The sequence below is a fragment of the Microtus ochrogaster genome, chromosome 16 (genome assembly GCF_000317375.1).
Source record: "Microtus ochrogaster isolate Prairie Vole_2 chromosome 16, MicOch1.0, whole genome shotgun sequence".
NCBI lineage: Eukaryota > Metazoa > Chordata > Mammalia > Rodentia > Cricetidae > Microtus > Microtus ochrogaster.
In genome coordinates, this window is record NC_022018.1 from 48586729 (window position 1) to 48600703 (window position 13975).

Here is a 13975-nt window from a genome sequence, read left to right on the forward strand (position 1 = left end):
TTTATAGGCCGTGTGACTGCTCAGTGGATAGAGATACTTGCTGCCAACCAACCTGACTACTACCTAAGTTTGTGGTTTGAAAAAGAACCTCCCCTTCCCCAACACCTACCTGTTAAAGTAGATTGAGGGAGACACAGCAAGTGTGTCACAAATAAGCTAATAATAAAAGGGAAATCTTTAAACATATGTAGGTAAACAACACCGGAAGCATGTATACTTCAGTGCATTTTCTAATTCCCAGTGTCTTCAACTTGAAAGAGGTTTAACACGGATCATAATTCTGTGATAGGTTCGGGAGCATCTATCTGTACATCATCTTCAGAATGCTATATAGCTTCCCGGATTGCTAAAAAGGCCAGACGAAGCAGGCGGGGTTGGAGTCACGGAAAGGATGGTTCTGTGTATGGGCACATAGTATAATATAATAAAATACATTATCAAATAGCACATAAAGTCAATTGAAACTATAGCCAGTATCATGCACAGTGCTGTCCAGTAGAACTTTATTCTGTGATAGAACTTTTTATAGCTGAGTTGTCATTTTTATTTGGTATGAATGCTTGAAATGTGGCCAGTGTGACTTGATAAGCTCTTTGATTCATTACTAAGACTGATGGTGACCTTACTAGGTAGTACAATTTAGAAAATGTACTACTCATTACCTTTTACCTGCTGAGGTTGTAGACAAACACCACCACACCTTTCCTGGTTTTCTTTTTTGAACACAGAAATAAAATTTATTTCATTTTTAACCCTCTTTATTCCTTCTAGGAAAGATCAACTGAAGCTTAGACTTCTGTTGATTCTTGGATATAATCCTGCTGTAGATCTGGTGTTTTTGAATATGGCAGGAATAGAGGTGTGGGAGGTATTAGCCCTGTCTGCTCTGTTCCTAGTGTACTCTGTCTTGGCAAACGTGGATATCTTCCTGCCATGCTGCTTACTGCCTTCATGACACCGAAAGTCTGACATGCTCAGGCGCAAAAGAGCAGACTTGGCAGCTACCCAGCAGATTTTTATAAAAGCTCAGTTGGTGGCCTGAGATTCTGGCTGTCAGAGTTGTATTATGTAATAAATCGGTTTTCAGTAGAAGTTCATAATCCAATTTCAACTGTAGCTTTAAAAAAGACAGTAATCACATATAGGCACACATTTTTTAAATAAGAGTTTGAGAGAAGTAAAACTCCTTGAATCACTGTTTTCAGAGTAGTTTCCTTAACCCAGGAAACATGTCTGGAGGAACTTTGCTTGACTTGTTTTCATTTTAGAATCAAGTTTAGAATGTATGTCATCTTTCTTAGGATGTTTCCTGCCTTCTTATTGTATTTCTGGGTGTGAATTATTTGACCAGCTTTTCTCTGTTTTAGATAAAACATAAAAGTTTTTAGCATTATTGAGTTGATCTGAGAGGACCCCGAGGAAGGAAATGATCATACCCCAGGCTGAAAAAGTAGGCCTTTCAGCCTTTCTCTTCGCAGTGCTTCTCACGCCCACTTTTGTTTAGTGACATAAATTCCTCTCTCCATCTCCGTTTTTATTGTTTCATGCTTTCATTGTTTTCAAATTGTTGTAGTTGGAACAGGCTGGTGTTGTCTTGTGTAGACTGATTTAGCTACAGGTGTCTGAGACAATCAAGAGGTTTTTGATTGCTTTTCCCAAGGAGAAGAAAATGGCCATCATGCCTTTCCAGTGTTGTCCTTCCCATTTACTTTTGTTGCACCACCACCTCCAGTGCAAGTCTTACTAGGTTCATGGACAGCTGAGGAGAGAAGTCACAATTACTAAGTGTAGGTAAATGTTGAGGGCTGCCTGGCTACCAGTGAGTAATCAGTACACCTTGCTGTCAGTTCAGACAGTACCACTTTCCATAATCTTTTCCTGAGTCTCCAAGGAGGTACCTGCTCTGCAAGCGGAAGTCATCATATGGCTGGCCCCTTTTATTGAGGAGTTAGCTGTCATTGGAAAGCAGCAGCAGGAACAACCACCAAACCATTATCCAGGGTTTTTGTTTTGTTTTGATTGATTTTTTTTTTTTACCATGGTCAGAGAAAACCTCAGTTTGTATTCTTGTATACCCATGTTTTAATCTTAGAAAGTTTTTTGTTTTGTTTTGTTTTGTTTTTTTTTTGTTTTGTTTTGTTTTTTGAAGACAGGGTTTCTCTGTGGTTTTGGAGCCTGTCCTGGAACTAGCTCTTGTAGACCAGGCTGGCCTCGAACTCCCAGAGATCCGCCTGCCTCTGCCTCCCAAGTGCTGGGATTAAAGGCGTGCGCCACCACCCGGCTCTCTTAGAAAGTTTTTTGTTGTTGTTTTTTTAAAGACAGCGTGTTTCTGTAATAGCCCTAATTCTCCTGGATCTCTGTAGTCCAGGCTGGCCTCCAACTCGAAGAGATCTGCCTCCTGAGTGCTGGGATTAAAAGGTGTGCCCCACCACTGCCAGCAGACAGATGTGCCTTCTCACCTCCCTCCCTCCCTCCGTCTCCTTCCCCCTCTTTCTCTTTTCCTTTTTCCCCCCTTTTCTTTGTCAGTGTGGGGAGACTGGTACAAATAATTATGTGGTTCCTCAAGAGATAAATGTGATACTTCTTAGATCTCTTCCTTTGTGATAGATACAATATGCTTCTGCACCTCCTTCCATGGAGGATTAACTGCAGGCACCAGGAGATCCTACCATGTTACTGTGCTGCAGGTTAGTCCTCTCTTAGTCCTGCCCTGGCATAGAATTCACATTCTGAAGTGTATATTTCATCCTTGGTGTCAAATTTTAAAGGCAACTCATGATACATTAGGTAACTAAAAAGAAGGCATGAGTGAGACAGGGAGTGCTTAGAAGGATTTGTGAGTTTTTGTGCTCCTCTCAGACCGCTGTCCATTAATGCTTTGTGACCTCTGAGACTGACTAGGACTCACCCTACATGGACAGCTTGTGGGTCCTGAGGCTTGCCTCTGTGTACCCTGTATTACTAGGGAGCAGTGGGATACCCACCGCTCTGCAGCTGTGAAAGGGAGTTTGATGCTGGATATTTTGTATCCACAGTCATGTTATTGCAGTGGCATGTCTTCACCAGCCTTGTCGATTCTAAAGCAACAGGTGTACATGTGTGTGAATTTTATTGTCTAGTGTTTGAAACTGTATAATCCATGTTTTCATAGGTTGCTTCTCCTATATTTAGAATACTTATTTGTAGTGATGAACGGCAGGCTGCGTTCTGCCACCCGGCTGCCCGCATGGCTAGCTTTATACCCGAAATAATGACACGGAAATTGTATTCTTTTAAACACTGCCTTGCCCATTAATTCCAGCCTCTTATTGGCTAGCTCTTACATACTGATCTAACCCATTTCTAATAATCTGTGTAATACCACAAGTGGCTTACCAGGAAAGATCTTAACCTGCATCTGTCTGGAGTGGGAGAATCATGGCAACTGACTGACTCGCTTTCTTTCTCCCAGAATTCTGTTCAGTCTACTCTGCCTACCTAATTTTCTGTCCTATTAAAGGGCCAAGGCAGTTTCTTTATTTAACCAATGAAAACAACTCAAAACAGAAGACTCTTCCCCCATCATTTATTGGTGTAATCACAGTGCTGATGTCAATAACTCGGTTTATATTTTAAATAGACCTCAGTTGGAGTGCAAAATTCTCTTATCTAGAGTCTGAGTCAGGATGAGGGCTCCAGTGTTCACAGAATGCAGCAAATCTGCGTGGGAGTTTCATACCCAGAGCTATTTGGGGTTTTATGATTTATAAACTGTTGATGGAGGAAATAACAGTCATTGTTTATTCTGGAGATCCAGATGAAAAAGTGAGAATGTGATGGTAGTGAAGAGAATTCTGAAGCCTGACAGCTTTAATAAATACGTCCTGGCTGCTTAAGAGGTGGGTTCTAGCCCATCTCCTGCCAGGAGTGAGCAATATCATTTGGTTGCCGGTAATCTAGAGGAGCTTGCATTTGCAAACTCAGGAGAATTGCCATAAAAATTTAATTCAGCCCCATTTTACTCTTCATATATTGTTTATCCGCATTATCTGCCACATTGATTATTTGAATTCCACAAATGGAGTCTGGTTTAAAACCTTTATGTTTCTCGTTCTAATCATGAATTTGAAGGTTCCTGGTGACCTCTCTCCCATTAGAGTTTTAGAAGTTTGCTCATGTTATTCAGGTTAGGCTGATACAGTTTCTTGGCTTTCTTGGCTTTCCTGTCAATCCCCAAATCCTACCCTGATATGTGTAAGGCCACACAGAGCTCAGGATGTGCTGCTGTCCTCTAAAAGAAATGCCATTTTCACAGGTCTGCAGGCGTAAGGGAAGTCTAGCAGGGCAAGGGGGAAATTGTATCTTGCCTTCTTTCTTGGATTTTATCTAGGACAGTAGTTCTCAACCTATCTATGGGTCAGGACCCCTTTGATGGGGCATCAAGCAACCCTACCATGGGAGTTGCCTAAGATTATTGGAAAACACAGATATTTATATTATGATTCACAATAGTAGCAAAATTAGTTATGAAGTAGCAACATTTTATGTGAGAAACTTTATTAAAGGGTCACCACTGCTCTAGGAAATCCTTGAATCTTAACAAATGTGCAGCTTTTTGTAGGGCTTATAATCTTTGTGTGGTTGGATTTCTTTCTATGAACTAGTTTGTATTTATGTAGAGTTTAGAAATTTAAGAGTGGGACAAGCCCATGGAGATTTTACATTGTTTATTTGTAATGGGAATAAAAAAAACAAGTCTTTTGTACAGCCCTTATGCCCTGGATGTCAGTTCTGAGCTATTGTGCTTCTCCAGCAGAAAGAACAAGTAAACATGAGTATTCTAATGCTGCTTTTACCTAGACTTCATTTTCTTTGTTCATAGAGAAGTCATCCAAAGTGTCTGAAAAGTAGGTGTGGAAGAAGTAGGCGTGCGATTGTTCACTAGCAAAGTGCACAGGTCCAGAGGACAGCACAGCACCTCTGAATGTTCTCAGCTAGCAGAGTCTTTGCTGAAAACAAAATCTTCCTGGTTTCTCAACAGGCATCTCTTCCTAGTTTACGCATGGTATTACTAACTTCACATGCTCCATGATCAAACCTAGGGCTGTGTCCTAACCACCCCTCAGTAGTTCCCTTTTCTCACATTCTCTTCTTTATTACTTAAAATGCACAGTATCCAATCCACTTAGCAAAAGAGAACCACATATGTAATGTAATATATACACATGTACTGTAGTTTATATGTTGACTGAGTTTTCTGTCCTGCCGGGATCCCACAGTTGTTAAGTCCCAAAGAAACCACACAGAGGTCTACATTAACTATAAACTGATTGGCTCATTAGCTCAGGCTTCTTATTAACTCTTAATTATTCTTGTCTATGTTAGTCAAATGGCTTGGTACCTTTTTCTGTGAGGCAGTTACATCTTGCTTGCTCTGTGGCAGGGTCAGGACTGCAGACCAAGCTTTCCTCTTCCCAGAATTCTCCTGTTCTCATTTTCCGCCTCTACTTCCTGACTGGTTGTCCCACCTATACTACCTGTCTGGCTACTGACCAATCAGTGTTTTATTAAAATACAATTGACAGGCTACAACCATTGTCCCACAGCAAGTTTTGGTTTTTGCTGGGGTCATGCAGCTTCAGTATTAATAGTGTTAGGTGCATGAGGAAGTAAGATTTGCATTTCTTCATTGGGTGATTAGCTTGATTTGTGAAGAAGGAATGTATTGCTACTGTACATTGTAGTACTAAATCACATAATACTTGTTAGGAACTTGACATCCCCCCCCCCAAACAAACAAACCAATAAACAAACAAACAAACAAAAACCAACCTTACTGTGTTTCCCTGGATGGCTAGGTTCCTGCTTTGGTAGGTCTGGGTGACCTCAAACTCATGGAGATACACCTAACTCTATTTCCCAGTAGTATTAAAAGTGTGTCCTGTTGGAATACTTCCTTTATAGTAACATTTGTGTGCTTTATTTTTGATGACCCTCCTCTTTACATTTCCACAGGATGACAGCGATGGGATCCCGTGGTCAGAAGAGAGAGTGGTCCGGAAAGTCCTGTATTTGTCTCTGAAGGAATTTAAGAATGCACAGAAAAGGCAGCATGGGGAAGGCATTGCTGGGAGCCTGAAAACAGTGAATGGTGAGTGCACAGTAGAAACTGAGCGCGGTCTCTCTCTTGCCTTCTTCTTTGTCAGATAAGCAGTTGTGGCCGTATGAATATGTATTGTGGACCTTGTATTGTTCCTTTATGTACTACACAATGGAATTGGGAAGGTGCCTTGGTCTGTTGTGGAGATCATGAACTGAATGTGAAGCCTATATTGCATTTACCTCCCCTCCCCTCCCTCCCCTCCCCTCCCCTCCCTTCCTTTTCTCTCCCTTCTTTTCCCTTCCCTTTCTCTCCCTTCCCTTTCTCTCCCTTCTCTTCCTTTCCCTTCTCTTCCTTTCCCTTCCCCTCCCCTTTACTCCCCTCCCTTCCTTCCAGGGCTTTCTACACAGTATGTGTACAGAACCCTTTAATGAACTTGTTGAAATGTGGAGCCCTGTGTTCTGCATATAAGAAATATCCTAAAAACCTCTACTCCTTATGATGTGCCATTAGTCTTGTGAGCCCCCTGCTGGCGCCCTTGTTGACTAGGCCTTGACAGTTGTGCTACAAGGCACTGTGTGTACAATGATTAGCATCCCTAGTCTCAAAAACAAACCTCTTCCTGTGTTTAACTAAGAGATAAGAAAAACTGGAGAGAATTGGCTCCTGTGTTTATTACTTTCTCTGTCATTCAGTAGGATTTTTTTAAGAAATAACGTTAAAACTTCAAAACATTTCATTGTCTATTGTAGCAGCGGCATATTACATAGCCTACTGTATGTATGTTATACTTTGTATGAGGTCAAGAGCAAAGAAAGGGCCACGGGAAGAGATCCTGTTTTTGTCTCAAAGGTTTAGCTTTGTACACAAGGGGAATCAGCACATGCAGTATACCAGGTGCCAAGTGATAAATAGTTCATATATGGCTTCCAATTTTCATCTCCTCTGCCTCCCTACAGCCCCTCATTTCCCTTGTTTGTATATGATGATTATATTTGTGTAAATACAGAAGTCAGAGAACAATCTTGGATGTTGGTCCTTGCCTTTCACATGTTCGAGATGAGTCTTCTTTGCCTCAATTGTAAACTGAGTCCTCTATGGTTTCTTATTGGACCTAGTACTTACAGAGTAGATCTGTTTGTTGACTCGCTTTCATAGGGTCATGGCAGGGTTTTTTAAGACCACCTCTGTGAACTCCATTGTAGACCTAACTTGTTTTGCTGTTTGAAGCTGGTGATCTAATCCCTGTTAGAGTGACTTGAAGGAAGACACAAATCTTACCTGGTTTCCTGTCTTACATAGGCATTTTCTTACCCCAAAATAACTATACCATTTTTTAAAATTTTATTTTTTATGTATGGTTGTTTTGCCTGCCCATGTTATATATACCATGGGTGTGCCAAGTTCCCGAGGGGGCTCCAGCAGGCAGTACTAACCCTGGAACCGGAGCTAGAGATGATAGTAGGAATTCTAGGAATTGAATCCTGGTCCTCCAGAGGAGCCATAATAAGCATTATTTACCCCTGAGCCATCACTTCAGCCTCGACTCTGCCAGTTTTGTTCTACATAATATTCTCCTGATTTCCTTAATGCTCATTTGAGCCAACATATCTTTGAACTGCTCATTTGGAGAAATTATATAAGCTGTAGAAACTATTTTCTATTCTGCTTGTAATTCAGTAAACTCTAATCCTTCTAAACATTTGGCATGGTGCTTTACTCTAACAGTGTAACATAGTATTTTGCCTGCTTCAGTTTGTGAGTGTTTGGGCATGGAGTGTTGATGAAGAGTAGCTTTGATTCCAGAGCAAGAGTAGAGGAGCAGCAGCTACTGGTTGCGGTTTTATTTTGGTGAATAGGGATGTTATCTTATGCAGGAGTTAGCAGGCAGTCCCATAGAGCTATTATTTGTTCATTGTCAGAAGTTCACTGTAATTTTTCCAACTTGGAAATATTAGGTGTTATGAAAAAGAAGTTAGAAGGTTCCCCAGGATTTAGTAATGATATTATTTGGATAATGACCAAAAACTAAAGATAATCCTGTATCTCCACCCAGTACTTGCAGCCATCAGGCTACATTTAGCTTAGACTTTGTGAAAATTAGTGTGAAAATACTGAGACATTGTAATAACAGTTACAAAAGGCATTTCTGTTATATGACTGATGACTTCCATATGCATAGTAAAACTTAAGTTTTTGTCAGGGCACTTCGCTTTTACCCTTACATAGACCCCAGACTTGTGATCCTCATACCTCTGACTGACAAGTTAATAGTTAGGTACCACCATGTCAGGTCTGTCTTACCTGTCCATCCATCTGGTCTATTCTGTCTGCCTGTCTATATTTCTATTATCTAGTACCGTGGAATTCAGAGGACAACTTTTGGGAATCAGTCAGTTGTCATCTTCTGCCTTGTTGAGGCAGGGTCTCCTGTATGTGTTGCTGCTGGGCCACATACTTCAGGCTAGATATTCTGGCCCGTTTCTGTCTCTGCCACCTATCTTGCTTATAGGATTGATAGAGTTGTATATGCCTGCTACCTCCTGTGGGTTCTGGGGATCAAATCTGGTCCAGGTTTGTCCAGCTAGTGTTCTTAGTTGTAGAGCCTTCCCGTGACTCAGCCAACTTCCTGAGTTGTTGTAAAGATAGTGTTGCAAAGATGTCCCTGTGGATATGCCACTGTCTTACTGATACTGTTTCATTTATTTTATCAGCTTGCATGTAGAGGCCCCAAAATGTGAGCCTATTCCACCTTGTCTGAGGGTTTGAGGTTGTTCAGCTGTGTCAGCACCCTGACCTAGGGTGTGGTTGCATAGTGTTGGGTCCCCTCCACCCTGACCAAGGATCAGAGAATTCAAGCATACTTTTGCTTCTTCTTTTGAACTAGGGAGTGGCTGCCTTCAGGATAAGTGGTCTAGGTGGGTTCACTGCCTTAACAACAGAATGTTTTTCTTATGAATTAATGGCTTGATGTCTCAACGTATTAAAACTAGTAACTGTTCTAGTTATCCTTTGTATCATGTTAAAGCAGTCTTTTGCCTTCTTCCCCTTTTTGTATTGGGGTGTAATAGTACATGTAAAATTAAACATCCATGAACTCAGAACATTCAGTATTTGCTGAGTTGCCCTTGAGGTACCATCCTATGTCCGTGTGTTTCTTTCTTGTCTCTGTTTCTCCTACCTAACATTTATAATCTTCAAGCCCCTACTCTGGAAAATATGAACCCACCGTTGCTAGGATCATAGCAGTAGTCACCACAAAAGGCTGCCCATGACATAGGGCAGTGCAGCGTGAAATGGCCTGTGACACTTGCATTAGGGCTTTTGACGACTCCTCCTCCTCCTCCTCCTCCTCCTCCTCCTCCCTTCTTCCCTCCCCCTCCCCTTCCTTTTCTCCTCCTCCTCCTCCTTCTTTCTAAAAAACAATTAAAATCTTTATCCAGGTAAATTGGGAGGCAGAGGCAATTTTTTTTTTTTTTGTGAGTTCTGTGGCTGCCTGGGTCTACATAACAAGGAACCTATCTCAGCAAACACCCCACCCCTTAAACAAAAAGAATCATTTTTTTTTTTCCAGGAGAATTTTGAAGCTAGCTAGCTAGCAAAGATTGGCAATTTTATAGGGACGAGCCAGAAAGCAGAATTCCCACAATGGGAATAACTCTTTGGGAGGGTGCGCCTTCCTCAACTTAACAGGAATACAACACCACATATGGAGGAGGATTTAAGACACTGAAATTTTATGTTGAGAACACAGTGACTTCTCATTGCATGTTGCCTGTGCTTTCTCTGGATCCCTTATGTTTGCCTAATGCTCCAAAAGGAGCACTGGAAAGGCTTTTATTTTAGTTCACAGTGCCTGTTATGATGGGGAGGCATGTCAGCAAGAACATGAAGCAGCTGGTCACATTGCATCCACATTGTTGATTACCATTAATGAATAAAGAAACTACTTTGGACCTATAGCAAGGCAGAACATAGATAGGCAGGGAAAGCTAGGCTGAATGAGGAAGAAAGGCAGGGTCAGAGGGAAGCCATGGAGGTGCCGCCAGAGAAAGATGCCAGTACCGGTCAGCCACAGCCACATGGCGATACACAGATTACTAGAAATGGGTTAAATTTATATGTAAGAGTTAACCAATAAGAAGCTAGAGCTAATGGACCAAGCAGTGATTTAATTAGTACATATTCTGTGTGATTATTTAGGGGCTAAGCAGTTGGGAACCAGCAAGCAGCCCCCTCTCACTACACAATGTTACAAGAATTATAGCCAGGCTATGGAAACTCAGTGTCCTCCTCCAGAGAAGCCCCATCCTCTTCCTTCCACAACCTTTCAAAACAGCACCATTACCAGCTGAGAACCTATGTTCAGAAAGCCTATGGGGGGCCATAGCACATCTAAGCCAAAACACTTGTCATAGGAGGCTGTTGCTCACAGCCTACCCATAGAAACACTTCCTTGCTTAGGTCCTGTGTAGTCATGGAATAGATTAATGGGGGTGTGGTGATGAAGCAAGGAATCGGCGGCTGTAATTTGTGGACAGCGGAGAGATTGCTGTGTCAGAGGACTAAAGCTTGGTTCCCTTTCACAGCTGCTCACACCTCCAGCTCTGGGACTCCCACTCCCTCTTCTTCCTTTTGTAGGCACCTGCTCACGTGTGTAGATATGTACACTCATTTGGTTTTTTGTTTTGTTTTTTATTATTATGAAAATGTATGTGGTGGCCATAAATTTTAAGATTGCCCATTATAGAGGGCCCTTTACCAGGAGCTGACATCATATGTCCAGAGGTAGGGCTCTCTTCCCCTATACTTTTTTTTTTTTTTTTTTTTTTTTGTTTTTCGAGACAGGGTTTCTCTGTGGCTTTGGAGCCTGTCCTGGAACTAGCTCTGTAGACCAGGCTGGTCTCGAACTCACAGAGATCCGCCTGCCTCTGCCTCCCGAGTGCTGGGATTAAAGGCGTGCGCCACCACCGCCCGGCCCCTATACTCTTTTTTAACTGAAAAAAATATTTTGGTCATGTTTTTTTCTCCCTTCCTCAGTTTCAGATCCTCCCTACCTACCCACTTCCAACTTTGTTCTTTAACTCTCCCTGTGTTTTCAAAGAAACAAATACCCCCTGCAAGTTAAAAAAGGCAATAAGAAAAAAAAGGCTTGAAATGACAAAATATCTCCAAGCTAAAAGGTATGGATGTGCACTCAGTTCAAAAATGGGATGTTTTCATCAAACCTTTCCCCCTCAAGGCTCAGGTGGCTATGGGAGAAGGGGAGGTAGAAAGATTATTTTAAGAAAATACAAGTTCACAATAATCCATTGAGACAGTTTTTGTTTTGACCAACTACTTATGGGCAAGGGGCCTACCTTGAAGTGCGGCTGGAATAGTCAGTGGTATTCCAGTCGAGGAAACTGACTGTCCCCTCCCGACCCATATCAGTTGCAGTTAACTTCTTACTTGGGGGTAGATAAAATGTCTGCTTCTCCTTACAGTGAGGGGACCTCATATGTCTTGAGAACTTGTGCATGTATTATCTGTTAGTTCTTTATTTATATCTTGTGTCTGGAGGGCAGAGTTTCCTGGATCCACCTATCACCTCTGTTTCTATGTGCATACCTTACATCTTGGAGGTCTTCTGCCATTACATGCTTTAACATTCTGACACCTCATCTTTAGGCTGAGTAAAATTGCCTTTTGAATTCACATGTGGAACATGTTTTGAGTCACATAGGCATTTATTTCACAGTAGCAGAATTGGAGTTATATATAGTTCAAGTAGCCTTTGCTTTCAGAAGACAATTTGCAACACAGAACACATGAAGTTACACAAAATCTTTGAAATTATTATGTTGAGTATAACATCTTTAGTCTTTCCTCTTGTCATTTTTAAACAGAGATGTTTCCAGACTATTGTTTTCTGCTGTAGGATTTTTTTTTTTTTAGAAAAAGTCAATTAAAAAACTTAAAACAATGCTATTTTCACATTTATAGTGGGATGTAATTGACATAGTTTTTCTCTAATGACAAATTTCTCTAAAGACACAACTTCTGCTACATCAGTGACATGCTGGTATGAGGGAGCCTTGTTTCCACGGGAGAAGAAAAGCTATGGATACCATCAAAATTAATAAAAATTTAGTTTGAAAAAGAGAAACGTCTTGAGAAAGAGAAATGACAGCTTATTCATAGAGATGACAATGCTACAGTTTGTAAGAAAACCTCATAAGACTTGGGATAGGGCTCTGTTCTGCTTTGCACAGAAATGCCCGTCTTTGAAAAGAGACCTTGGGCCTCTACATGCCTAAAGAAGAAAAGGTAGCTATTCACAAAGAATCACCAAGTTTAAGAGAAATCTGACTTATGGTATCAATATATTCTGCAGGGTAAAATCTCATTACCTAAATACACATATCTCTGTATTTCTCAGTATAATGGTGGTCAAGACTCACTTAAAAATCAAAGCTGGCTTTGGAGTTGGACAGTGGCTATCCTTCTCTGAATCAAAACACATTGTGGGGGGGAAAAAGAACATTTCAGAGTTTCTGTCTCTATCAAGAGCCACCTGGTGTGGGACAGAGGGAAGATAGAATCTAGAAACTAAAGTTATCAAAATTCTGCTTTCAAAGATTTTACTTCTTCCCATACCTATTTTCATCACTGTGCTACTACAGTATATTTCCATTGAAATTCAAACTTGGTTCATTTTGATATAAATGAACAACACATTTTCCTACAGTAATCTTTGAAGTCTCCAGGAAGAAGATGGGGCCCCACAACAACGATTCCACCTGTTTCATATGACACCGTTCAGATGATAGCACCCCTTAGAGATTGGATTTGGACTACAAACTACTCAGAACAATTTCAAGATGGCTAGATGAGATGACCCAGCCTCACAGACTATTCTAGTCAGCACTTGAGACGAGCCCTGCACTTTCCCGTGATGCATAGACTGAATGATACAAGTATCTCTCCAGGACTTTACAGTTAACCCAAATTATTCTTTCAGGATTCCCCAAAGATAGTGTCGTCCCCAGATAGCAGGAAGTAATTTTAAGAATACAATGCCCACATCCCAAGAGGTGATGTGGGTGGTTTTTGGATTTTCAGTGATTCATTATATCATTATTAGGGACAAGGGTAGATTATTGAATCTATTACGAAAAGAAAAAGGGAGGATATAGATAAAAGATTAGTTTTAAATGTTTACATTTGATTGAACTTTAGTATATTGTTTACAAATTTTGCATATTGATACAAATTTGTGACTAATTTTTAAAAAACATACTGTACATATATTTCTACTCTTGTTCAAGATAATTGTACCTATGTATCTCATTTAGTAACGCAATGCAAATTTCTAGTCCTTAATTTTTACGAACTGTTTAGGATAGTAAGGAAATAGAGGTTAGTAGTTAATCATCTAGTAAAATTGAACTTGTAGCTACAATAGGTATGTTTTCATGGTCAAAGAAAGATATTTTATATAGACAGTGTATCTTTATACACTTCAGAGATCTATGGAATATGGCATTTTAGATGTTTTAATAACTTAGGTTCCTATTTTAGGACAATGAGACATGTATGCTCCTGGCAACACCATTCTACTTCAGAGAAGATAATGGGCATCAAAGAAACTCCATATGGAGCTTACTTTCTTTGTGATAAACGTAAGCCACTGGGCAAGAAAATGTTCCTGCCTCCACACCTGACAGTATGCTGTCCTAATTAGACAAGGAGGACATAAAATATCCTGCTTCCCTTGGACGTCTGTCAGATATGATAGGCCTGTAGACTGAAGATGCATGCCCCAGCCCTGTAGAGGAACCTTGGGTGACTGTCCAGGCAGCCATCTGGTTCTGGCATTACTCACAGTTTTTGGAAGTTGTTTATTTGTACTTC

General features: G+C 40.9%; 1 protein-coding gene across 1 annotated transcript in view; it reads left to right on the top strand.

Moving 5' to 3' along the window:
- Positions 1–13975, top strand: part of Jarid2 (jumonji and AT-rich interaction domain containing 2) — a 187551-nt gene that overhangs the window by 74724 nt on the left and 98852 nt on the right. The window contains exon 2 of the mRNA XM_005355099.3: positions 5995–6130. Within this exon, the coding sequence (XP_005355156.1) occupies positions 5995–6130 (136 nt within the window). The remainder of the gene's footprint in view (positions 1–5994; positions 6131–13975) is intronic.